The following is a 26,100-nucleotide window of genomic DNA, read 5'->3' as shown; positions in this document are numbered from 1 at the left end:
CATTAGGCATTTACTTCCCAAGGATTCAAGCATTTAAGAATCCATCTCATTTCCTTATACTCATTTTTTTTGAGTACTTAAGAATTCATTACCTTAATATTTTGATTCCTGTTATCCTCATTAATCAGCACATGACATATCTACTTATTTTCCTTGATTTTCTCTGGGCACTGGTACTTTATAATATTTGAGCTCTATCTGCAGTACACAGATTAAGCTTCTAAAGCATCTGTACTTATACACCAAAAAATACCCTAGAATGATGCCAAATACTTGGCATCACTGTGAATCCATGTGAATTTCCTCATTGTCACTCACCTGCCCAGAAGCAGAAATTCTCCCGCTAGACCCAGTCGCCTCATGGCCATCAGCAGACCTCTCACGGTCATGCCCTCACAGAAGCAGGCCACCACTCGGGCCTTGGGCAAGTGACTCATGAGCTTCTTCAGTAGCTTATCGAAGCTCTGCTCCCCCGCATTGCTGTAGATTTTGTAAGAGTGGGCGATGCAAATCCCTTCCTTGGCTGACATGTCTTTGAAAGCCTCCATCCCACTTTCTCCATAGTTGCCTGTGTGAAAACATAGATAAGCAGAAAGACAGTGAAATGAGAGTGTTACATTCACTGTGTACAATCAGAATGCAGAAGAGTTGGGAGCATGAAGGTCACTTGATGGAGTTGAACTTGAAATCTGAAGACCTGAATTTGAATTTTTGCTCTTTCACTACCTTGTTCATTTTGGGCAAATTACAACTGAACTACATTATACATATATGCACTGATTTTTTATATTTCACTGACATAGAAAGAACAATGCAGAAAGTGCAAGCAAAAGTTCAGCTTTGCTTTTTGACTCAAAAAACTTATATCCTAAGTGTCAGATGATGGAAGGCATTTGTCTGCTGTTTGTTTTTTTCATTCTATCTCACTTCCCTGTGCTTCTCATTGTATGATCATTTCACCCCACTGATTGAGATTTTTACACCTAAAGACATAGTACGTATGTACTTTATATAGTATGGATATTTCCATAAAATATTTTATGGAGTATTATATTTTATATATAATATACTGTATATTATATTATATATCAATAATCATAAGAATTTGTGCTTTTGGTCCCAACTGGAAAAATGAGATTCTTGATTGAGATTTAGTCTTGTCATAGCTAAATGTGTAAGATTATGAAAAATATTTAAAGTTTAATTCTATATCACCATAAGGAAGTTAGTGATATGGACGAACAATTCTGAATTCCTTTGCAAAATTTGGGGGCTAAGGACTAATGGTAGTTTTTTAAATTTAATAAAAAATGGGAATTAATATTAATAATCAACTATCGTCCAGAAAGTGTACTGGGACCTTTACATATGTGATCCTATTTACTCTCACATAGTATATTGAGGTAGGTATTATGACCTCCATTCCACTGCTAAGAAAACAGATGAGGCATTTAGGTCTACATTTACCCGGGGTTACATAAGCAGTAAGCAGAAGGCTGAACTCCATTCACAGATCGAATGGTGTGGGTCTGCTCCTTCCATTTCTCTATAGCTGACTCATAGGAATCTCAGAAGTCCAATTACATCTGCATTTCTCTTTCTCATTTAAAGGTCACAATGCTTCAACTTTAGATATTTTTGGAGCATTTTAAGGTTTTATAAATCATACTAGGCTTATTTTCTGAGTTTTCAAAAGATTAGACGGAGGAGGGTAACTGATTAAAGAATATGGGAGACTATTACAAGACAACCAAGCTGTAGAACATATAAGGATGTAGCTGGCCTAAAAATCAATTAGACCTAGGAACTGGAATTTCTTCCGGAGGAGTAGATATCAAATGAATAAGGAGTGCTGGGCATTCAATTGCATAGGGTTCACTATATGCCTATAATAGAGGTAACATAAATGACTACATGTGCATAACGTTTGATTTTTGGAAAGTGAGTTATACATATTAGCTCATATTATCTTCCCCTCTCAGCTGGTAAAACTGAAGTTCAGTCTGATTTCTGCCCCTGCACATGCTCTGCTATACCACAGGCACCTTGCTGCAAACGATGTCCTCAAACTTTGAGGGTGGATTTTTGTGTAGTTTTATCTTCATGGACAAACTGCAAAGGGCAAAGCAAAGCAGACCAGCTTGAGTCCCAGCCAAAAACACTGGTGGACCAGCTGCATCTTTTTCCATCTTCTCTAGAATTAAAAGCAACAACAAGCCTCTGTTATGATGGCAGGTGGACAAACTAGTTATTTTGCAATTAACAAAGTTTAAAGGGCACTTTCTGAAAAATGTGCCAAGGGGCCTAAATTACTTGTTTTTTACTAATCTGAGTAATCTATTATCCTCTGATTAATTTTTAGCCAACTGTTTCTCAACTGACTCTCTTGCACTTAATGTTTTGATTAAATGCTGAGGCATTTGCATAAAGTGATTGTGAGAATAATAAAAATTCTCAATGCATTCACAATTAAACAATAACAACAACAACAACAAAACCCTGAAAAGTTCATACTCTTTAATACCTCTCCTAACAACTTTGTTTTAACATTGTTTTGCTTATACAGTACGTTGTATAAAAGGATCTTGGAATGGTGGAACTTTGTTTTTCAAGAAACCTAAGTTCAAATTCAGTTTGGATAGTCTCTTTAATCTCAGCTTTCTTTTCTCTAAATCAGAGGTAACATTGTTTAATATTTGGATGTTTTGTATATTATATTTAATGTCTGTAAAATATCTGATAGGCAGCCTGAACCCAATTAATTTTACCTCTTGGGATTATAAAGAATATTCTAGACAGAGTTCAGCTACTCTCTCCTGAAGCATCCAAAACAACTAATGGAGCAAATGACATTACTACTGATCATTAGACTAAACAATAATCTTAAATTAGCAGAAGGAAATATCATTTTCTCAGAGAAAAACCTAAGCAGTACTCTTTAAAATGAAAATAGGTAGGGATATATGGGAAATCTCTTGACCTTTCACTCAGTTTTGCAGTGAACCTAAAACTGCTCTAAAAAATAAAGTCTTAAAAAAAAACTTAAAGAAGGAAACAATGTTAATACATATGTGACATAAAAAATTTGCATAATAATTTTTTTTTTTTGCCGTTTTTTCGTGACTGGCACTCAGCCAGTGAGTGCACTGGTCATTCTTATAGAGGATCCGAACCCGCGGCGGGAGCGTCGCCGCGCTCCCAGCGCAGCACTCTACCGAGTGCGCCACGGGCTCGGCCCTGCATAATAATATTTTTGACTTACCTAATGAAATCTACTATAAGCTGGGAATTAAAAGTAAGAATATGTATTATAATGAAACAGATATGTACAAGTAAATCATAAAATAAAAACTAATAATTAAAAAAATGAAATAATGGGGAAACTATTCACAAAAAGTCCACAGGCTTCTTGAAGAAGAATGAAATACATCTGTAGTAATATACACGGTAAGGAAAAAACTGAAGAAGCAAATATTTTTTTTTCCAAAAGGAAATCAAGTAACTAAGAAAGAAATTATGATGTAAAATATGAAACAAACATGTTGCTTCATTTTAAGTAATTGGCAGAAGTAGGAAGGAATCCATAGACCGTCCTTCTTTAAGTATCAGAGGGCTTCTAACTTGGAATTATGAAAAGAAAATGTAACAGCCCAATGACTTAGCTCATTGACTCTTGATTCCTAGCTCACATTATTTATAGTCATAATGATGCAAATGTCAATTATTGATTTTCAATTTTAAGAATTCACTTACAAAGTGAGAGACTCATTACACAATAAAGTATATTTCTTAAGAATATTTACAAGAAAAATTAAAGAGAAAGATGACAGAGGTTGAGAGGTGGAAGCAGGGAGAGGGGATGGGAAAGGGACAGTCATTAAAATCCTCCCTTCACAATTTAGAATCAAGATAAACAGAAAACAAAGGGTATGGGATTGAGGGAATTATTTGGAACTAAAAAACAATCAGAAAGTAGCTAATATAATGATAGAATTATACTAAGGACAAAAATGAGTAGTTACATGAGATAAAATATTATAGTAAATAAATTAAAAAGTAGGCAACTAAAAAAGTACACAGATATTCACACTGTTATAGACATAAATGTAAAAACAAGAGAAAAAACTAACTTTTTTTTTGTTTTACTTTAAACCCTTCTTCACGATTTGATTTTGAAAAACATTAAAGGATAAATTTGATTAAAAACAGTTTTAAACAACATATTTAAAAGTCATAGAGAGAGGAGAATAGATATAGATAATTTAAAATGTGATTGTCTTTACTTTTCTTGGCTCCCACAATACAAAATTGTCTTTACTGCTCTCTGCATATACCTTCAGGACAAAAAAATTGTTATTATTTTTAGTTAAAAATTATTTTAGAATAAATTGACAATTATAATTGTATGTATATATAGGGTACTAGGTGATGTTATGATATATATAGAGAGAGAATGCAGAATGATTAAATCAACATATCCATCACCTCAAAAACTTATCATTTTTTGCATTGAAAACATTTGTAAAACTATGTGAATATTCTCCTAAAAACTACAGACAGATTAAGAACTGGAGTTAAAGTACTGTAGTAAAAAGTTATCATCGGGTCCATCAATTATTATAAATGTCATGGCTATGACAATCTTTGCTAAAAAGCAGATTTCCATGTTTTGGCCAATGGCCCAGTTGTTTCAGATCCTATCCTGTGGTCTTTCTATAATATGACCCATATGGCAAATCACTAAAGATGAGGCAGGGCATTATCGGATCTCAGGGTAATTTATTATTGGAAGTACTAGAAAGATCTCAGTTAGCATATTTGCTTTAGGTATTACTCTAGGAATGGTTATGTAAGCAACATTTCATAAATACTCTAATAGTGAATTCAGCAGAAAAAAACTTGCTTGTGTAACATAATTATTTATGCATTAGCTATAGTATATGCTATGACTGTGCATAACTATACTTATGGATTTTGACTTATATGTATAAAATGTTATTTATGAAACTACTAACCAGGGCTATTAGATATTGCAATAAAAGTACATGCCAGGAAGTTTTCTGAGTGATAAGCTAAGTTAGTAAACTTCTGGCTATCAGGTAAGGGGCTAGAAAAAAAGAATTGATCTTCAGAGCAAAGGTTCAAGTTGACCATGCAAATTTGTACATGGCAAAGGACAGGAAATCAAATCAATAAAAGAATGACAGTTATAACTGCCACACATGTCAAGGACAACAAGTTTGAGTGGCATCTTTGGTCTGTGCTGTTAAGTACCTGAGCCCTGGAGTCAAAACTGTTATATTTACTCCCTCATGTAACTCTAATTTGTATAATCAGGTTGAACAAACTGATATAGACACAACATAAAGAAAACTAAATTTGGGAAAAAAAATCAAATTTTAGAAATTTACTTTAAAATTTCTGTGAAATAGCTAAGTACAAATGCCAAGCAGAGAACTGAATAAAGACATTCTCGCTCAGAGCACAGAAATCTGAATTGGAATTATTTGGGAGTCCTCAGAATACAGACAGCAACAGTAACAGATTAAAGTACAGGATGTGAAGAGAAAAGAGCTCTGGGTTTTACACTAAATAATTCAAATATTTATGCATTAATTGAGAAGGAAAAGCTGACAAAGACAATGGATCAGAAGAGATCCAAGAGAATATACTCTTATAGAAACCGAGAGAAGAAAGTGCTTTTACTGTTTTTTTTTTCTTCTTACATTAACTGTGTTGAATACTAAAGTAAAATGTATAGTGAAAACAATTCATTAATTTTGGCAACATAGTAAATGTCATACAAGACTAGGCTTATGTGAATTGAAGTAGAAACGTGAAGACACTATATCTATATAACTTCTTTGAGACACTTCACAGTGAAGAGGAGCAAGGAGGTATGGTGGTAATTAGAAGAGAACATGGAAATCAAAGGAGAGGGTTTTTTTTTTTGCTCATTTTTAGATGGGGTTACCTTAGGTAAAGTGCTTAGCCCGGAACATGGCACAGAGTAAGCACTCTATTCAGGACAGTTTTTATCATCATCATCATCATCATCACCACCGTAATCATTTATCTGGATTCTGTAAAATTATTTAGTAAAAGGTTAATAATTATATGTACCAATAACTGCACTAGTCACTGTCAAGTGTTGTTTATTATTATTATTTTTAATATTATTATTGTTATTAAAACCAGCCAACATTTATGAGGTAGCTATTAATGATTTCCCACATTTATAAGTAAGGTGTTGATGCTAAGAAAATTTACCAAGGACCTGATAACTAGTGAATGGAAGAGCTGGAATTTTAACCCTCATCTGTCAAATTTCAAAGCTCATCTTCTTTTCCGACAGTGTATCATTGTTCCTAAGCCCTCTAGAGGGTGAGGGTTGCTCAATTTGGTTCTCTGGTTCTCCCCATGGCATTTTCTACCAACCGCCAAATGTTTCATCTGAAACTAATTCCAGATACTACTGAATTGAATTCATCTAAGCAAACATGTATATTTAACAGAAAAATATTTTGCCTAATTTCCAGAAAGATTATAAGGCATAGATTTAGCGCTAAATGATCCAATCTACATCATTGCAGAGAATTGGTAAAGTCTCAAAGCCTTCCTACAAAATATACGATGCTTAATTATAACTTTTCTATAGACAAAGGTCTGTAAAATAAGAGGTCTTGGAAACAGACATGCCATATTATCATAGTTATTTAACTGTCATTGCTGGGAAGGAAGAAACTTCAGAGGGACAGGACAAAAAAGTTGATTTTGATATTAGAAATTCTTTAGGATTTTAAGTTTCCATTACTTTGTTAATATAGCTAAAGTTGAGATTTGCAAAATAAAAAGTTACTTTTAATAAAGTAGCGTTTTAAAAAATTATTAAATTATCTTTTTAAAAATATTGGAGTCTGACATTTCTTTCTCTGGATATACTTCACTGAAGAAAATAAAAAGTTGAGACAGAAACTATGACCCAGATTCCCATTCAATCTCTCCAGAATTCAACTTCCTTCTGCTTTCTTTGTAAGCTGTCAACTTTACAGCTGAAGTCTGCAGTGCTTGTCTCATTAAGGGTGATTCCATTTCCAAAGAAAGGACAAAACTTGGTGTGGAACTGTGTGTCAATGGGTCGAGTGGGTTGGTGAGTTACTCATTTTGCCTGTGTTATCGCTCGCTAGTCACCTATGAGCCTTGATTCTAACTGGCTCTAATGACAATGCAGAAATTCTCCCATCATCAGCTGAAGGCAGAAAATCCTCCCCAGCACAGCTAAAGCTGTTCAAGCTTGACAGCCTTTGCTGAAAAAAAGTTTCTTTGACAGCAGCTCCCTGAACTGCCACCACCTTCTTCCATTTAGATCTGCACTGTCTGGGTTCTGTGGTTGCCAGATTTCTTCTGGAAGGACTTCGTGTCTTCCCACAGCACTACGTTTGGATTCAGAAATTAACAGAAATAATTGAAATATAGTTCAATGGCTGTTCTGTTGTTACCAAATTCTGAGCTCCATTCAAGTCAGTAACCATGCTGTGTTCTGGCATTATGGCCTTAGCGACTCTCATCTATACTTTATACCTGTGCTGTCCAGTATGGTAGCCACTGGCCACATGTAACTTTTGAGCATTTGACATGTGGGTAGTCCAAGCTGAGATGTTCTCAGTGTAAAACACAACATAGATTTCAAATACTTAGAATGAAAAAAATAATGTAAAATATCCCATTAATATTTTATAATGACTACATGTTGAAATAATAAAATTTTGAATCTATTGGGTTAAATAAAATGTTTCCTTAAAGTTAATTTTATCCATTATTTTTACTTTTTCTTAAAATTACACAAAACAAGGGTAATTTTATTTTATTTTTTAAATTACATTATTTCTGTTATTGAGTACTGCTTTTGTACAAAGAGGAGATTTACATCCTGTACCTTTCAGGAAGGAATCCAAATTTCTTAGGACAATTTATGGCATCCAGAACATTTTATGATCTACTGGCTAACTTTTTTCTGCAGTCTCACTGCCTGCCTTTTCCTTATGTTTAACACATGCTCCAGTTGACCAAAAAATACACGGATCACCAAATGTGCCATGCTTTTTTTACACTTCCAAATTTCACACGATCTTTTTTTTTCATGAGATACTCTTCTATTTAGCTAACCATTCTTCAAGATTCAGCTAACGTGTCAGTGTTCTCTAACTCTCAGTTCTAAATAGATATCCTCTACTGTGCACTTATTGCCTACCCTCCTGCAATGTCACAGGATTTGTCACATTTTATTGTAATTATTTATTTGTTTGACTCCCTAAGAGACTGTGAGCTAATTGGAAAAAGGGGTTACATTTTAATCACTTTATTTCCAGACTCTAGGCAGCCTAAAAGCATTTGTTGAGTTTAGAAATGAGTTTTAGAAAATTAGCCTCAAATTTTCATTTGTAAACCACAATTGAGCATCTACAATGAATAGCTCTGTATGGCAGTTCTGGTATTGAAGCTGCTCTGCATTCATTGTGATCCAATGGGACTGAGCTGTGCTAAGATAAGATGTATTATAAAGGACACCACCATTTAGTCACAATTGCCTTGAATAGAATGAGGAGAAATGAAATGAAATCTGGTTCTTTGACTAACCACTTACATGGTCTTTGGGAAACCACTCAGCTTTTTTTGGTCAATTTGCCTCCTCTATTATAAAATAATATGTATTCTAAAGATCCTTAGAGAGTGGGATTTTAGATCTGCCTTCTACATTGTTTTGTTTTGTTTTGTTTTAATAATTATAAAGAATATTTTAGCCATTTTCTTCATTTTATTTGTTCTTGGTCCAAATTCTATTTTTTATTTCACAATACGTATTCTGAACTTTGTGAATAATTCCTAAGCTAAGTTTGCCTTGCAAATTTAAATATGTTTTAAGATTCAGAAATTCAACTCAATGCAGACTTTTTTTGGAAAGGTATCTAGCAACATGTCTCTGAGAACATATGAATAATAGTCTTCACTGAAGTGTAAAAACTTTGCAATTTACTTAAACTCCTGTTTATTCATTCATCTCTTCTACCAATATTTTCCAGACTTTATATCAAGTATTAGGTGGTCTTTCATGATATTTCACCCTTTATAAGAACTTTTTAGTTTGGTAAGTATTTTAATGTATTCCTTTCAATTTGTTTAAAGATCCCACCCAACACCTGCAGTCTTTTCTCACCAGACACAGACATGCATTTTTTCCATATATATCAAACCAAGAATTGTTTACTGATAATCATGGGAAACCCGTGTGTGTGTGTGTGTGTGTGTGTGTGTGTGTGTGTGTGTGTGTGTGTGTGTGTGTTGCGGGGAGAGAGAATGTACATTTTCTTGCAAATTAGATTTACCAGTATTTTTCCTTTTTTATACCAAAATACCAAAAATTACCCAGGAAAATCTGTTTTAAGGCAAAAGCAAAAGATCTGGACCCGAGACCATAAGTTATTTTACTTCTCCTCAGGAAGAAGACCCAATTTCAAGCACCAGTATGTTGACTCCAGGTTTCATACACTCATAAATTACACTAAAATTCACACTTAACATGGGGCCATATGGGTGGAAGAATGCTGATTCAGCTCACTAGTTTTTTAATCTTGAATAGTTGCCATGAATTCCAGACCCAATATCTTTAAGAGGAATAGGTTCCATCCCAGTCAATATCCAAGTATTTACTGAAATAAATTAATAAAACCCCAATAAACTAAGGGCAGAGTGAGGTGTGACGTGTATAAATAAGTAAGAAGTATGACTGCTACTTAATATAATATTAATAAGCATATACAAGGCTAATATAAGAACACCTATACATGTTTAAAATGGACATTCTCATATATGTGTGTGCATAGACATATAATTTGACATTTATATAGATATATTCATATGATGTACACACACACACACACACACACACACACACACACATAACTAGCATACTAGAGGTACAAAGTACTGGGTTGTATATAGGTGGCAGAGTCCCTATAGAAGAAGAGCTTACTTCTAATTAGATGCATCAGGTGATTAAATTTGCATACTACCTCCTTTTGCTCTTTCTGTTTTCCCCTTCATTTGTGTCTAAGTAATTTTAATTTTTATATTTGTCACGGCAAATAACATAGTCACGCCTTATTTCAAAAGACTTATTTAGTTACATGAGCAAGATGCTATCAAATTTTTTTCCATCTGCCCATGTGATTATGGGAAGTATCTTATCCAGGGTCCTCCACAGATCAGGGTTGAGAGAAATCAAGAATAAGAAAGGGAAGGAGGGGGAGCCAATACAAGCCTGGTTGACTGAGGCTATTTTCTAATTTCATAGGGCCATCTTTCAGGTGGCCATATAAATAATTTCTTGAAACTATTTTGAAGAGGAAGGAAGAAGAATATGTCCACAGTCTCTCATTTGCTGGTCATTAAAGATTCCTTGTACAGGGCATTATTTCCCCATACTTCTTTCTTATCATGAATTGGCTCCATCTGCCCTAGCATCAGCACAGGAGCCCCTAAATAAAAGGTGAGAGGTGTGTGGGGCAGTCATGAAGCAAGGCACTGTGGGGTTGTGTCTGTGTGCAATTGTTTCACGTCCATGTAAAGTTGGCCACTGCATTGTTGGCTGAAATAAAACAAAGAACACAGGCATAGAAACAAGAAAAGCCAAGAAGATTTGAGGTGGTATCTTGAGGTGGTATCTGATAAACAGGAGGGAAAACACTGGAGTTTCTTAAAGAATTAGCAAATGTTTCTGTTTCTTAGCTTTTGACAGGGAGTTTGCTTGACTCCCATAATACAGATGACATGTAGTGGTAAATGTTTAACTAGCTCTCTGAAGGAGTATTTATATTTATATTTATATATGTACATTACAAATTGTACTGTTTATAACATATATGTAGCACTAATTTAGAGATAATACTAAAATACACAATGTTCTTTATTGTAAATTCCATATAGCCAACTAGTTCTCACAGAATACTTTTACTGAATTTTGTCAAAATCTGGTGTCATAGACAAACTATGGTTATAATGAACTAATCAGTGTAGTTCTGATGTGAATATTGACTAAAATTGTTATATGTTAACATTACAAAGAAAGTGAAACCAAGTGACTTGGATGTCAGTAATTTGCTCATCATTCAATGATGCAAGCAACTTCTTTGCTGAATTTGAAAATACTTTCAAACACTGGAAGACTCTATTTTGTGCTATTTGCAACGTAACTGCTACAAACATGATATACTTTTAAGTTTAATCTGAAATTAATTTGAATTGCTTCATCACTATCTTAGGTTCTAGATAATCAAAAAATATAGATATCCTGACCTGTGGTGTGCCAATTTCTATGGTGTAAATACTCCTACCATGCCATTTTCAAGCTACCAATGTGAGGTCATTGAACATGGAGTTGGAAGGAGATGCATAGGAGCACACCTGTATATAATATATGGGCCATATAGATATTATAGCTGTAAATAGCCTAAAGAGCATAGAAAACAGTAAAATGTGGTAAATGAATAAAATTACTGCAATTGTTTTTAATTAGATTTTACTGATATCTTGTTTTTTATAATTTAATTATAAGTTTATTTAATTTTACATAATAACTATGTTTAACAATAGGCTCTTGAAATTTTAACAATTCCCTTGTGAAAGCCTCTATGAACTGGTGCCAGCACAACACTAGACTATGCCAATAAAATAACCTAGGAGTTTGCTGGTCAATGGTCTCTGTCATATTTCCTTTGAGAGGCTACTGAGGATTCACTGGGTATAATAGATGCTCTCTTTGTAAAATGGTCCAGCACAGTAAAGGTGAAAGTGTAATGCTGGAGAGAAGAAGATTATATCACTTTGATGTGTCTGTTTATAAAGCAGAAGTTAAGAAGGACCTTGCAAAAGAGATAGATTTTGACATTGTACATGAAGTAAATAGTGCACAGGCAGTTAAAGTGGGAAAGTAGGTGGTCAAGATCCAGCGTAACTAAAGCAGAGGCTGTGTGCAGGAAGGACCAGCAAGCAAGGATCACAGTGGTGAGGCCCTGACTTGAGACATAAAGGGGTGCCATGGAAGGGATCTGAGAGGGCAAGTGACACAACCTAAACTGCACTTAAGAAAGACAACACTGGCAATATTAGGATGAGAGTGTAGTGGTGGTCTGGAGGGACACAATAGAGTATCACAAGTATGAAGATTCAAAGTAATAAGGGTCTGATTTAGGATGATGACAATAGAAATTAAGAAATGAAAGTATGCAGGGCTACTCTATAATATAAGTTGGTGGAGGCTGGTAGTCAGATGGTATACAAAGTGAGTGATGGCCTTTTAAATTATGCTATATGGTCTTTCAAGAAAAAAAAAGAAAAAGAAAAACATTGGCAAATTATTACTTCATGTGAGGTCAGATGTAAGAGAACACAGGAAGCTTAGTTAGGAGGTTAATGCAGTAAGTAGTCCAGGTGAGAAATGATGGTAACTTGGAAGAAAGTGTTAGCAGTGGAAACTATATCCCACACAGGCTGTTCAGTTTTTACCAAGAGCCTCTTTGCCTTTGTTCTGTGCTGAATTGTGTCTCATTGAAAATTCATACGTTGAAACCTCTAGTACCTAAGGATGTGACTCTATTTGAAGATAGGACCTTTAAAGAAGCAATTAAGGCAAAATAAGGTCAGATGGGTTGGCCCGAATCCAATATGAATTGTGTCTCTATAAGAGGAGGAGATTGGGACACAGACACACAGAGGGAAAACCATGTGAAGACACTGGGAGAAGATGGTCATCTACAAGCCAAGAAAAGAGGCCTCAGAAGGAACAAACCCTACTGATACCCTGATCTGGAACTTTTAGCCTGTAGAACTATAAGGACATGAATTTCTGTTGTTTAAGTCACCCAGTCTGTCATTATTTGTCTTGGTAACTAGAGCTGACTAATATAGCCCTGTGCTGCTGACCAAAACTTCCAGTGACAAAAGGTTCCCAAATCCCTAGGCAAGACGAAATTAATATAATTTTGTTGTCAGAAGGATCATGATATTTGGAAAGGACACCGGATTTTGTGATATGTAGACTGAGTTTGATTCTTGCATCTGAAATTTCTGAGATACATGATCCTAGACAAGTTATTTAGATGTCTCTGAGTTTCAGTTTCCTCAAGTAAAATCAGATACAGTAGGACAATCACCATTCCAATGTCTGGCACAGAATAAATACTTAACAAAAGTTAGTTTCTGTCTTAGCTCTCTCAGCATTTCTTCTTCCTAAAAGGCAGACTTAAAATAAGCCTCAAGAGGGTGGTTCTGAAGTTAAAGTAAGTTTGAATCTCACTTGAATTATCCAAACCTGGATCCAAATCCTGACTCTGTCATCTACTAATTTGGGTGTTTTAGCAAGTTACCTAATCTTTCTAAGCCATTGTCTCCTCATCTATAAAATATTTGTAAGATGGCTACGAGGATTAAATGTAATTTTGCATGGGAAATGCTTAAAACAAAGCCTGACACATAAAAAAAGGCTCAACAAGTGTTTTACTGTTAGTCACACACAGTTTCATAAGTTCTTTTTCTATTCCTGTCTATGACCCACTATTCTTTATAGAAACCCTCCTGTGTTGTTGCCTCTCAATGCTTCAGCTAACAACTCCGGCTCCCAATTTATATCCCCAGTTAGATACCTGGCAACTGTCAATTCACCTATTCCTATGTATTCTTTCCAGAAATTTAAACTAAAACTGCTTGTTACATATGGTGGTGCACTGAATATTCAGTAGTGTTGCTATAAAGTAACATTTTAGTGTTTCTTAAAACCATGATCCCTATCCCAGTTGCCCATGTAGGTTCCTCACGAAGCAAATTAGAACAGGCATAACCCTGTCATCAGGGAACTTAGCAGCTAAAGCATCTTGATTGGATTCACCCGGTGTTTTAATAAAATCACTCATGGTCCAATTCTTCTGTCCTCATTTTGCTGCTGATGAACTCCCAGGATAGTACTGAAGTGTTGGCTTTCTTCACTCTGCTGCACTAATGTCTGCTGTCTTCCCCACACTCTAATCCTTTAATCATACTCTTGGGATACTAGAATGAACTAAACCATTTGGGATTACCTAACACAGAGAAATAGCAAGTTACTCTATGAAGCATATAGAGGTTGCCAGTGAGGCTTATTTTCTCCCTTTATCTCAAGATATCTTTCATTCTGCCCAAGCCTCCAGAGGTCACTCTGGCTATTTCTATTCCTAACTTTGCATTGAAAGGGCAAGTCAGTTTTAGGAACATTCCAAAGATTCAGGACTATGCTGAGTCGTGAGCTCATGTAGGTCAGCTACAGAAAAAAGAAATAACCATGGTTGTTTAAGTTTAACAAGAACACATTCTTTTTATTTATTTATTATTTTTTTTAATTTAATTTTATTTTGTCAATATACAATGGGGTTGATTATCATGGCCCATTACCGAAACCTCCCTTCCGCCTCCCTCTCCCCCCTCCCTCCCAACAACCTTATATCTGTTCACTTGTCATAACAACTTCAAAGAATTGTAATTGTCGTGAGCAAGAGCTCATTCTTGTTGATACCAACGTGGTAACTGTCCAGTTTCCAAGAAGTCCCTCAGTGCCTCTCTGTTTATTTGACATGAGTACATACATTATACACTTTTACTTAAACAGTTATAAAGTGTAAATTTAAGTGTAATGTATAATGATTTGCACTCAATAAAGTGTAAATTTACTTTACACTTACAGCTCTTCAGACCCCTGGCCTTGGTTTTTGGCCTAAAGGTGTTAAATATTACCTAAACTGCTCAACAGACTTTTTGTTTGAATTTTTCAACTTAAACTAGGAAAGAGAATATCATTATTCTCTAATTCTTTTTTATTTTTTGAAAAAAGGTGAGCCAAGAGTAATCATCAGCCATGGTTCTGGCATCATGAAGAAATGAAAAGACAGAATAATGCCTCCACAAAAAAAGAGGAGAAGTTAAGATATGAAGGGAGTGGATCTGTCAGTATCAGGTCCCTGGTTGTATTTGTTAGTTGTCCCTACTACATCCCTGGCTTTCAGGAGATTACATAAATAAATATCCCCCTTTTGCTTGATTTTGATTTCAATTATATGAGAGTGTCTTTTTACTCTGATACAAGTAAGAATCAAAATAAAGAAGATATAATTTCACAGCGATGTTAGAACTTTAGTTAGGTCACAAGGGAAGGATAGAAAAGAGGAAATATTTCAGTAGATGAGAGGGAAATCCAGATATGGGACAGAACCTTACATGGGGTGGGGGAAAGGAATGATAGTTGACATGAATTGTTTGTGGTTGTCATCAAAGTTTTCTGAATCATAGTGTCCATGTTGGCAAGCAATGGGAAAAGACACTAAAGTACAGAGAGGTTTCAAAGACAGCCAGAGTTGCCACCTGATAATACAGCAGGCAGTAAAGCCACTATATGTCTCCAGCAAGAAAGTTACAGAATCAAAATAGCATTTAAATATTTTTCTAGCAGTGGTTTGTAGGGATGACTGAAGACAGGAATGGAGTGAGAAATCCTGTGAGAAGTTACTGATGGAATCCAATTGTGAGATGACAGGAGCTTTGAATAGGACACAGACAACAAAAATAGAGTAGAAAGAGTTAATCCTACAGACACTTCTGAGAAGGAAACATGGCATTTGGCATATTTTATCTAAGGCTAGGTAATAAATGAAAAGAAATAGTTAAGGATGATTTACAATTTCTGACAGACCAATTAACAGATGGGATAGTTGGGCAGTGGAGCTGCTCTTCAGCAGGGAAGAAGATGTGCTCCATTGTGGACACATGGATTATCATACAAAGATGTTCTGGACTCAAATCTTAATCTAATACTGGAGCTCTCAGGAGAAGTCTGGACAGAAGGGGATGATATGTTTATCATGCATAAGATAAGAGGTAAAGCGATGAAACTGAGCAAAGATAAAGAATACAGAGCTTATTTCAGAACTTTGCTAAGAGAGAAACAAATGACTAAAGGGCAGAAACATTGTTTTCAAATAATAATATTTAAAATAGATATATTAATAATATCGAACATAATTGAGAATCAGACTTTGTTATTTAAGCTTTTATACACAGTCTCGCTAAATGCTGAAAACAACAAGGTAGGTATCAAATATTATTTCTATTTCCCAGATGAGAAAACTGAGGCAGAGAGATTAAACAACTTTGCCAAGATCACATCTATATTAAAGGGACACAGAACAAGGACTTGAAACCAGTTCTAATGCCAAAGCTCAGGCATTTATACACAAGCCTGTGCTACCTACTGAAGGAGAGAAAAATGGTTGCTAGAATGAGACCCAGTCTTTGATGTGAATCTAAGAAAGAAGAAGGTTCCAGGCTGAAAAAGTGTTCAACAGCATTAAATGTCACAATGAAAATAAAGATGACAAGGACTGAAGGAAGATCACCAGATATGTGGTGATCTGCAGCAGAGTTGTCTCACTGAAGCACAGATCAGATGTCAGAATGCAATGGTAGGATGAAGACTAGGAGGTCAAAAAAGTATCTACAGACTGCAAATTCAAGTATATGGAAGTGAAAGGAAGAAGGGAACCAATCGAAATCAGGTAAATTGACACTAGCAAGGAAGGCACTAGTCTATTAAGGCAGCTTTCATCCATGTCATACTTTCAGTCTTCAGAGTCATATAAAATTATTTATAGAAGTTAAACAAATTACTATAATTTTAAATTAAATGAATTAAACTGCATTTTACTTGGCTGCTTTGTTACAAGGGTACTTACAAAAAGTTTGTGGAAAACAGAATTAAAAGATAATATAAACTTTTCCATAATCTTTTTGAAATACCCTTGTACAGTGAAATTTCATAATAACCATGACAAAACATGTTAGAGATGTTTATATTCCATATACAGATGAAGAAAATGGGTTTCAGAAGACTTCAGTAACTTGCTGATGGTCACAAAACTAATAAACATTAGGAAGAGAAACTAGGCTGCTGGAATTTATCAAGCATTCTTTCCACTATATCCCATGGAAAATTATAATCCGATTGTCATCTTGCTATTAGAAAAAACTACATTATACTTAGAAGAAAAATGAGGGCAGAAAGGAAGAAATTAACATTATTTAGCATTGACATGTTATCTCTGGAAATCTTGTGAGACTGAGAGCTACATGTTCCAGCAGATATCATGATATCATATATGCAAAGAATAATGAGAAATAAAATTAATAGCCAAGGAAGAAAAGCATATAAAGATACAGGAAACAATGTACTAGCACAATGCGATGAGATAAATTCAATCACTCAAGAATTATAATACAGAGAAGTGATGCAAATCAGGGATAATTTAAAATTTGCACTGAAATGAAGTGAATCTTCTAAAAGGTAAATTCATATTAATTTAAAGTGAAGCTGCAATTTTTCTTCTCCTTTAAGACCTCTGTATTTTAAATGAGAAATCTTTTAGAATAGATCAAAATAATTTCATATATTAATTATATTCTGAATATTAATAAAAGCAAAATAGATAATGTAAAACATTTTAAGCAAATCAGGTCTGTCTTTGTAGGAAAAGGCATGCTCTTACTGTGTTTCAATCTTAAATATTTCCATTAGAGGTGATATTTTACTCTAATATGTATAGGTCAATGGAAGACAGGGAGATTTCTTAGAAGTCTAAAACGGGAAAGGAAAATGGAAGACTACACTCTATATTTTATAGGGACTCAATTACTTTAATCATGGACCCCCTTTGGAAGTCTTGTGAAACCTATAGACTTTCAGAATAATTTACTTTAATGACATAAATTCAAATACATAAAATTATAAATATATTGACATGTAATTATCAAAATACTTTAAAAACAAATTTGAAAAATACTGATATACGTATTCTTTATAAAGCCCTTAACTATCAAAAGGCAGTTATAACTACTAATAACTACTAAAATTTAAGTAATAATAAGCATAAATAATATTTCAAGATATCTGTAACAGCTGTAATGTGATACAAAAATGTGATTTCTATTAATGACAAAGTCAAAAGAACTGCTAATATTACTCTGGTTTGCTGACTATATTCATAATTGAAGTAAATTCTAAATTTCCTTTAGAGTTTAATGAAAATAAACATGTATACTTTTGCCTAACCAGATTCATGAATGTCAAGAATTCTATCCACAGTACCTTTAAGGCCACGGAGCCCAACAAAATCCTACAAATATACAGTAGACTAAATTACTACATTGAGATACCACCTCACTCCAGTTAGACTGGCTATAATCAAAAAGATGGTGAATAACAAATGCTGGCAAGGGTGTAGAGAGAAGGGAACACTCCTACACTGTTGGTGGGACTGTAATTAGTACAACCACTAAGGAAAACAGTTTGGCGGTTTCTCAAACAACTACAGATAGATCTTCCATACGATCCAGCAATCCCACTTCTGGGTATATACCCAGAGGAATAGAAATCATCATGTTGAAGGGATACCTGCACTCCCATGTTCATTGCAGCTCCATTTACTATAGCCATGATATGGAACCAACGTAAATGTCCACCAGTGGATAATTGGATAACGAAACTGTGGTATATATACACCATGGAATACTACTTTGCCCTTAAAAAGAATGAAATTCTCTCATTTGCAACAACATGGATGAACCTGGAGAAACTTATGTTGAGTGAAATAAGCAAAGTACAGAGGGATAAATACCGCATGTACTCACTCATATGTGGGAGCTAAGAAAGAAAGAAGGAAGGAAAGAAAGACCACAATAGTATGTTGGTCTTGCAGAGGGAGAGAACATTCCTTGGGTACAAGGTGGAGTGGGGTGGGAAAGGGTAGGGAGATTGGAGATTGGGTGGGTGACACGGGGCACAAATACAATTTATGGTAATGTGTATGCTGCCAGTATGAATCTGGCCCTCACATCATGGGCACGAGGGGTGACAATCTGCTTTGTATCTCATGAATATTCATAGCCGATAAAAAAAAAAAAAAGAAAACATCTCGTCCCCTCAATGAACCTTGTGAAAATAAATGACAGGTGGCTAGTAGGGCAAAGGATTCTGAGACCAATTGATTTTAGGCTAATTGCTCAATGCATACTCAACACCCTTCATCATTTGCCTTTAAGTTAGATTTTCAGCCCAATGACTTTCTTTTATACTACGGGATTATTCCACTGGATGCCAAGCTAGATTTTACATCATTAACTAAAAATGATGTCATCCTCTTGCATCTCTGAGTCTTTCTCACTCAACTTGAAATGCTTTCCTTCTTCAGCTTCGAATCTTACCAAACCCTATTCAAATTCCAGTCTTCTTTATTTTAATATACTGTATATTATAGTGAATTTTTATTTCCATTTCCATTTTTAAGTAAACATTTTTTTATTTTTCTTGTCTTCCTTTTTTTTGACTGCAGTGTAGACTTCTCAAAGGCATAGATTGTCTCAAATTTCTGTATATGTTTTTTAGTGCCCATGACCTCCCAATGTAAATGCTCAGTAAATATTTGCTGTTTAATTTGCTGATCTGTTCATCCTTAAGTTTATTGCATGCATTGAGGGGAGGGAGGCAGAAAAAGGTAGATCCTTAAATAAATATGCTCTTTATTTATGAGTCCTTTGTTAGGTGTGGTCATGTATATTTTGAGGATGAAATCAATGCTTTAGTATAGAAAGGCAAAGAAAAGCAGAAGCCTCTCATCAGAACCATCAGTGAAAGACTTTGGGAAAAGCAAAAATGTCTAAATGGGATTTCTTTCTTTCTTTCCTTCTTTTTAGCGCCCATTTGTAATAATTAAATATGCTAAAAAAACAAAAACAAAAATGAAAATAAAAGCAAAAATAAACGAATAAATGGGATTTCTTGATTTATTTGTTGTATGACTTGCAATGTAAACCCTCTCTACTATGTCTACTAAGAAATCTTTAGAAAAGTATACATGTCTCACTAATTTGTTTATACATTCAAGATTCTTAGGACATTCAAAGAAAAGAACTATTAAAATTCTGAATTGTATCAACTACAATAGATATTATGTTCCAGTTAGTCTCTTAGGAATACAATAATTGCCAATTATCGCAATAGGTTGCTCACTCTTGGGGATTAATGGGGAACATACTCTGTTTCATGAACTCAAGCTAACTTTTTCTGTACTTAAAATTGTTAAAGCCATATTTTAATGGAGCAAATATTTACATTCAGATCATGAAACAAAGAGAAAAAAAGGATTACAAAAAATGAACAGAACTTCAGGGACATGTGTAATAATATCAAAAGATCTAACATTTATGTCATTGCAGTTTCATAGGACAAATAGAAAATGATTGGGGGAGATAAAATATCCAAATGAAAATATGGCCCAAAACCTCTTAATTTGGCAAATGACATAAATAGTTTCAAGAATATCACCAAACCTCAAACAAGAAAAACCAAAGAAAACAATTCCACAATACATACTGCAGAACAAGAATTTGAATAACTGTGCATTTCCCATCAGAAGCCATGGAGGCCAGAAGAGAGTTGAATGACATCTTTAAAATGTTGAGAGAAAAGAACTATGAAATAGAATTCTATATCTAGCAAATATATCCTGTGGAATGACAGTGAAAGTAAGATATCATCAAATTAAAAATTAATAAATAAACAAGATTCTTCATTGTCAATAACCCTGCACTGAAAGAAATGCTACAGAAAGTTCTTCAGGTTGAAGGGTAATGTTGCAGAAAGAAATGTGGAACTTTAGAAATAAGGAAAGAGCAATAGAAATACTAAATATCTGGATAAGTATAACAGATTTTTCTCTTCTTATGTTCTCTAGACAGACAGATTGATAGGTAGATGCATACATACATACATGATAGATTAAAATTATAGCACTGGCCCCAACCCATGCCAAGGTGAGCAGAACTGCATGGCTAGAGGTGGCCTCTCCCCCTTCCTTTGGACCTGGAGGGGAGCACCAGCCTGTGGGGTCTGACCAGCCCAGGTGTGCCCAACAGAACCACGTGGCACTAGGGGCTCATTCTATGACCACAGATTCTGGAACAGGAGCCAAGATGGTTTAACATAACCCTCACCACACCTACTATCAAGCATAGACAATGCACCACCACAGTAGCAACCAGGGCCTCTCCACAGCCTACCTCAGTGTAATAGAAGAAGCAAAGCTTCTATCAAATGAACAAACATCAACAAAAAATATACTAGAAGTACAAACAAACAAGAAGCAATGACACCACCAAAATAATACAGTAACATTCCAAATGTTCCAGACTCCATGGAACAGGGAATCCTTGAATTGTCTGGAAAAGAATTCTGAACAATGATCTTAAGAAAACTTGAGAACTGAAGGAAGACTCAATTAGAGAACACAATGAAACAAGAAAAAATATCAAGAATATGAAGGATGAAATCCACAAAGGGATTAATACCTTAAAAAAGAGTGTAGCAGAACTTCTAGAAATGAAAGATTGACTACATGAAATAAAATACACAACTGAGAGCTTGAGCAACAGGGTAGAGCAAGCAGAAGAAAGAATTTCAGAGCCTGAAGATGGTCTTTTTGAAATAACTCGGGCAGACAAAAAAAAAAAAAAAAAAAAGGAAAAAAGATTTGAAAATAATAAGGAAAATCTAAGAGCGATAACAGACAACCTCAAATACTCTAACATCCAAATCATGGGTATTCCTGAAGGGGAAGAGAAAGGAAAAGGTATTGAAAACCTACTCAAGGAAATAGTAACAGAAAACTTCCCAGGTGTAGGGCAAGATACGGACCTTCAGATCCAGGAAGCTCAAAGGTCCCCAAACAGATTCAATACAAAACAATCTTCCCCAAGGCACATTATAGTTAATTTTGCACAGCTCAAAGACAAAGAGAGAATTCTACAAGCAGCAAGAGAAAAGCATCAGGTCACTTATAGGGGAATCCCCATCAAACTAACAAAACCCTACAGGCCAGAAGATAGTGGAATGATATATTCAAAATCCTAAAAGAAAAAAAAAAATTGCCAGCAAAGAATTCTTTACCCAGCAAGTCTCTCCTTCAGAAATGAGGGAAAAATAGTGTATTTTCCAGACAAACAAAGTCTCTCCTTCAGAAATGAGGGAGAAATAGTGTATTTCCCAGACAAACAAAAGATGTGGGAGTTCACCACCACATGACCAGTCATGCAAGAAATTCTCAAGGGAGTCATTCATCTGGTCTCTGAATAATGGTGACAACTATCACAAATACACAAGATAGAGCAAAACCAATTGTTAAGACAAAAATGGTAGCAAGAAAGAGAAAGAAGTTAAATCATCCCACCTTAAATTCCCAACTAACATTGAAAAAGAGAACTAAAAGGGGAAATAATGATCAAAAGATATTTAAACCAGCCAAACAAGAAGCAATTAAATGACAGGAATTAAGCAACACCTGTCAATAACTATCCTAAATGTAAATGGGCTAAAATCCTCATTCAAAAGACAGACTGACTGATTGGATTAAAAAGCTGGGCCCAAATATATGCTGTCTTCAAGAGGCCCACCTCACCGGTAGAGACACACATAGACTAAAAGTGAAGGGATGGAAAAATATATACCATGCAAATGGAAACCAAAAACAAGAGGGAGTAGCTATTCTTATATCAGACAAAATAGACTTTAAATCAAAAGAAACATGAAAAAAAGACAAAGAAGGCCACTAGATAATGATAAAGAGATCTATCCAGCTAGAAGACATAACAATCATAAACATGTATGTACCCAATACCAGAGCACCCAGATATATAAAACAAACACTCTTAGTCCTAAGGAAAGAAATAGGTCCTAATATATTAATAGTGGGTGATCTGAACACCCCTCTCTCAGTATGGGACAGATTTTCCAAGTAACAAGTCAACAAAGAGATACAGGATTTAATCTACACCCTAGACCAACTGGACTTGGCAGATATATACAAAACATTTCACCCAACAACAAAATAATACACTTTCTTCTCATCAGCTCATGGTACATTCTCCAGGACAGACCACATATTAGGTCACAAATCTAGTCTCAGCAAATTTTAAAACATTGAAATCATTGCAACTATCTTTTCAGACTACAATGGACTAAAATTGGAAATAAACAATAAACCAAACTCTGGAAGCTATACAAATAGATGGAAACAAAATAGTAGGCTCCAGAATGACATATGGGTCTAAGAAGAAAATAAACAGGAAATAAAAAAAATATATACTAGAAACTAATGAAAATAAAGACACATCATACCAAAACCTGTGGGATACTGCAAAAGCAGAACTAAGAGGCAAATTTATTGCAATAAATTCTTATATCAAAAGAATGGAAAGACTTCAAATAAATGACCTAAAACTATGCCTCAAAGAACTTGAAAAACAACAACAATCCCAATCTAAAGGTAGTAGATGGAAAGAAATAAGATCAGAGCAGAACCAAATGAAATAGAGACCCCAAAACAATAGATAAGATCAACAAAACCAAAAGTTGTTTTCTTGAGAAAATAAAAAAATAGACAAAGCATTAGCTAGGTTAACAAGAAAAAGAAGAGAGAAGATCCAAATAACAAAAATCAAAAATGAAAAGGGATTACAACTGATACCACAGAAATGCAAAGAATCATTAGAGACTATTATAAACAACTGTATGACAACAAATATGAAAATCTGGAAGATATGGATAAGTTTCTAGATCCATGCAAACTACCAAGACTGAATCAAGAAGAGATAGAAAACCTGAATAGATCAATAACAAGCAAGGAGTTTGAAGTTGTAATAAGCAAACTTCCAACAAAGAAAAGTCTGGATCTGAATTGTTAAACAGCTGAATTCTATAGAACTTTTAAAGAGGAATTAATATCAATTCTCCTCAAACTATTCCAAACAATTGAAACAGAAGCCACTCTCCCAAACTCATTCTATGAGGCCAACATAACTCTGATACCAAAAATCAAAAAAGAATAAAAAAGAAAATCATAGGTCAATACCCTTGATGAACCTAGGTAATAAACTCCTCAAAAAAATATTAGCAATTAGAATACAGCACCATATTAAAAAATATATCTATACTATGATCAAGTGGGATTCATCCCAGGGATGCAAGGATGGCTCAACATATGAAAGTCAATAAATGTGATACATCACATCAACAAAATCAAGGACAAAGACCTTATGATTATCTCAATAGATGCTGAAAAAGCATTTGACAAAATTCAACATTACTTCATGGTAAAGACTCTCAACAAATTAGGTATAGAAGGAAAATATTTCCACACAATAAAGCCATTTATGCCAAGTCCACTGCCAGTATCTTTCTGAATGGGAAAAAATAAAGGCCTTTACCTTAAGAACAGGAGCAAGACAGGGATGCCCACACTCACCACTTCTATTTTAACATAGTACTATAGGTACTAGCCAGAGCAATCAGGCAAGAGAAAGAAATAAAGGGAATCCAGATTGGAAAAGATGAAGTCAAACTTTCTCTATTTGCAGATGACATGATAGTATATATAGAAAAACCTAAAGACTCCATCAAAAAACTCCTAGAGCTGGTTAATAACTTCAGTAATGTTTCAGGATGCAAAATAAATGCTCCCCAATCAGTTGCATTTATATACTCAAATAATGAATCAACAGAAAGAGAGATAAAGAAAGTGAGCCCATTTACAATTGTCACACACACAAAAAAATAGGATACCTAGGGATCAATTTAACTAAGGAGGTAAAAGACCTCTGCAATGAGAACTACAAATCACTTCTAAAAAAATTAAAGAAGACACAAAAAGATGGAAAGATGTTCCATGCTCATGGATTGGAAAAATTAACATTATGAAAATGTCTATACTACCCAAAGCAATCTACAGATTCAATGCAATCCCCATCAAAATACCAATGACATTCTTCACAAAAATGGAAAAATACAATCTTACCTTTCATATGGAAAAACAAAGCACCCCGAATAGCCAAGTCAATCCTGAGGAAAAAATATAAAGCTGGAGGCATAACACTACCTGACTCAAATAATACTACAAAGCTATTGTAACCAAAACAGCATGGGACTGGTACAAAAATAGACATTCAGACCAGTGGAGTAGAATTGAGAATCCAGAAATCACCGCTCTGGCTTATAACCATCTGATATTGGACAAAAGCAACAAAAATCTACATTGGGGAAAAGACTGTCTCTTCAACAAGTGGTGCTGGGAAAACTGGATATCCATATGCAAAAGAATGAAACTAGATATGCATTTCTTATCATACACTAAAATCGACTCAAAATGGATTAAAGACTTAAGTATAAAACCTGAGACTGTAACATTACTAAGGGAAAAGATAGATGAAACACTTCAGCAACTAGGTCTGGGCACAGGCTTTATGAACATGAGCCCGAAAGCATAAGCAGCAAAAGGAAAATAAACAAATAGGACTATATCAAACTAAAAAGCTTCTGCACAGTAAAGAAAACAACCAAGAGAGTGAAACAACAACTTACAGAGTGGGAGAAAATTTTTGCTAGCTATGCATCTGACAAGGGATTAATATACAGAATATACATAGAACTTAAGCAATTATACAGTAAAAAAAAAACAAAAAACAAATAACCCAATAAAAAATGGGCAAAGTAGTTGAACAGACATTTTTCAAAGGAAGACATATACATGGCCAACAGGTACATGAAAAAATGCTCAACACCACTAGTCATCAGGGAAATGCAAATAAAAACTACATTGAGATATCAACTAACACCAGTTATACTAGCTATAATCAAAAAGACGGTGAATAACAAATGCTGGTGAGGGTTTGGAAAGAAAGGAACACTCCTACACTGTTGGTGGGACTGTAAATTAGTACAATCACTATGGAAAATAATATGGAGTTTTCTCAAACAACTACAGATCGATCTTCCATACAATCCAGCAATCCCACTTCTGGGTATATACCCAGAGGAATGGAAATCATCATGTCAAAGAGATACCTGCAATCCCATATTCATAGCAGCTCTGTTTACAATAGCCAAGATATGAAACCAACCTAAATGTCCATCAATGGATGATT

The 26,100-nt window shown here is 34.7% G+C and overlaps 1 protein-coding gene across 3 annotated transcripts in view; it reads right to left on the bottom strand.

Moving 5' to 3' along the window:
- GRM5 (glutamate metabotropic receptor 5) overlaps positions 1-26,100 on the bottom strand; it is a 496,288-nt gene that overhangs the window by 307,634 nt on the left and 162,554 nt on the right. For all 3 annotated transcript variants that reach the window (XM_063095387.1, XM_063095388.1, XM_063095389.1), the window contains exon 2: positions 319-568. In XM_063095387.1, coding sequence (XP_062951457.1) covers positions 319-568 — 250 coding nt within the window. The remainder of the gene's footprint in view (positions 1-318; positions 569-26,100) is intronic.

This window comes from Cynocephalus volans, chromosome 4, assembly GCF_027409185.1.
Source record: "Cynocephalus volans isolate mCynVol1 chromosome 4, mCynVol1.pri, whole genome shotgun sequence".
Classification (NCBI taxonomy): Eukaryota; Metazoa; Chordata; class Mammalia; order Dermoptera; family Cynocephalidae; genus Cynocephalus; species Cynocephalus volans.
The sequence above is the reverse complement of the archived record's forward strand: the minus strand, read 5'-3'. Positions and strand labels throughout refer to the sequence as shown.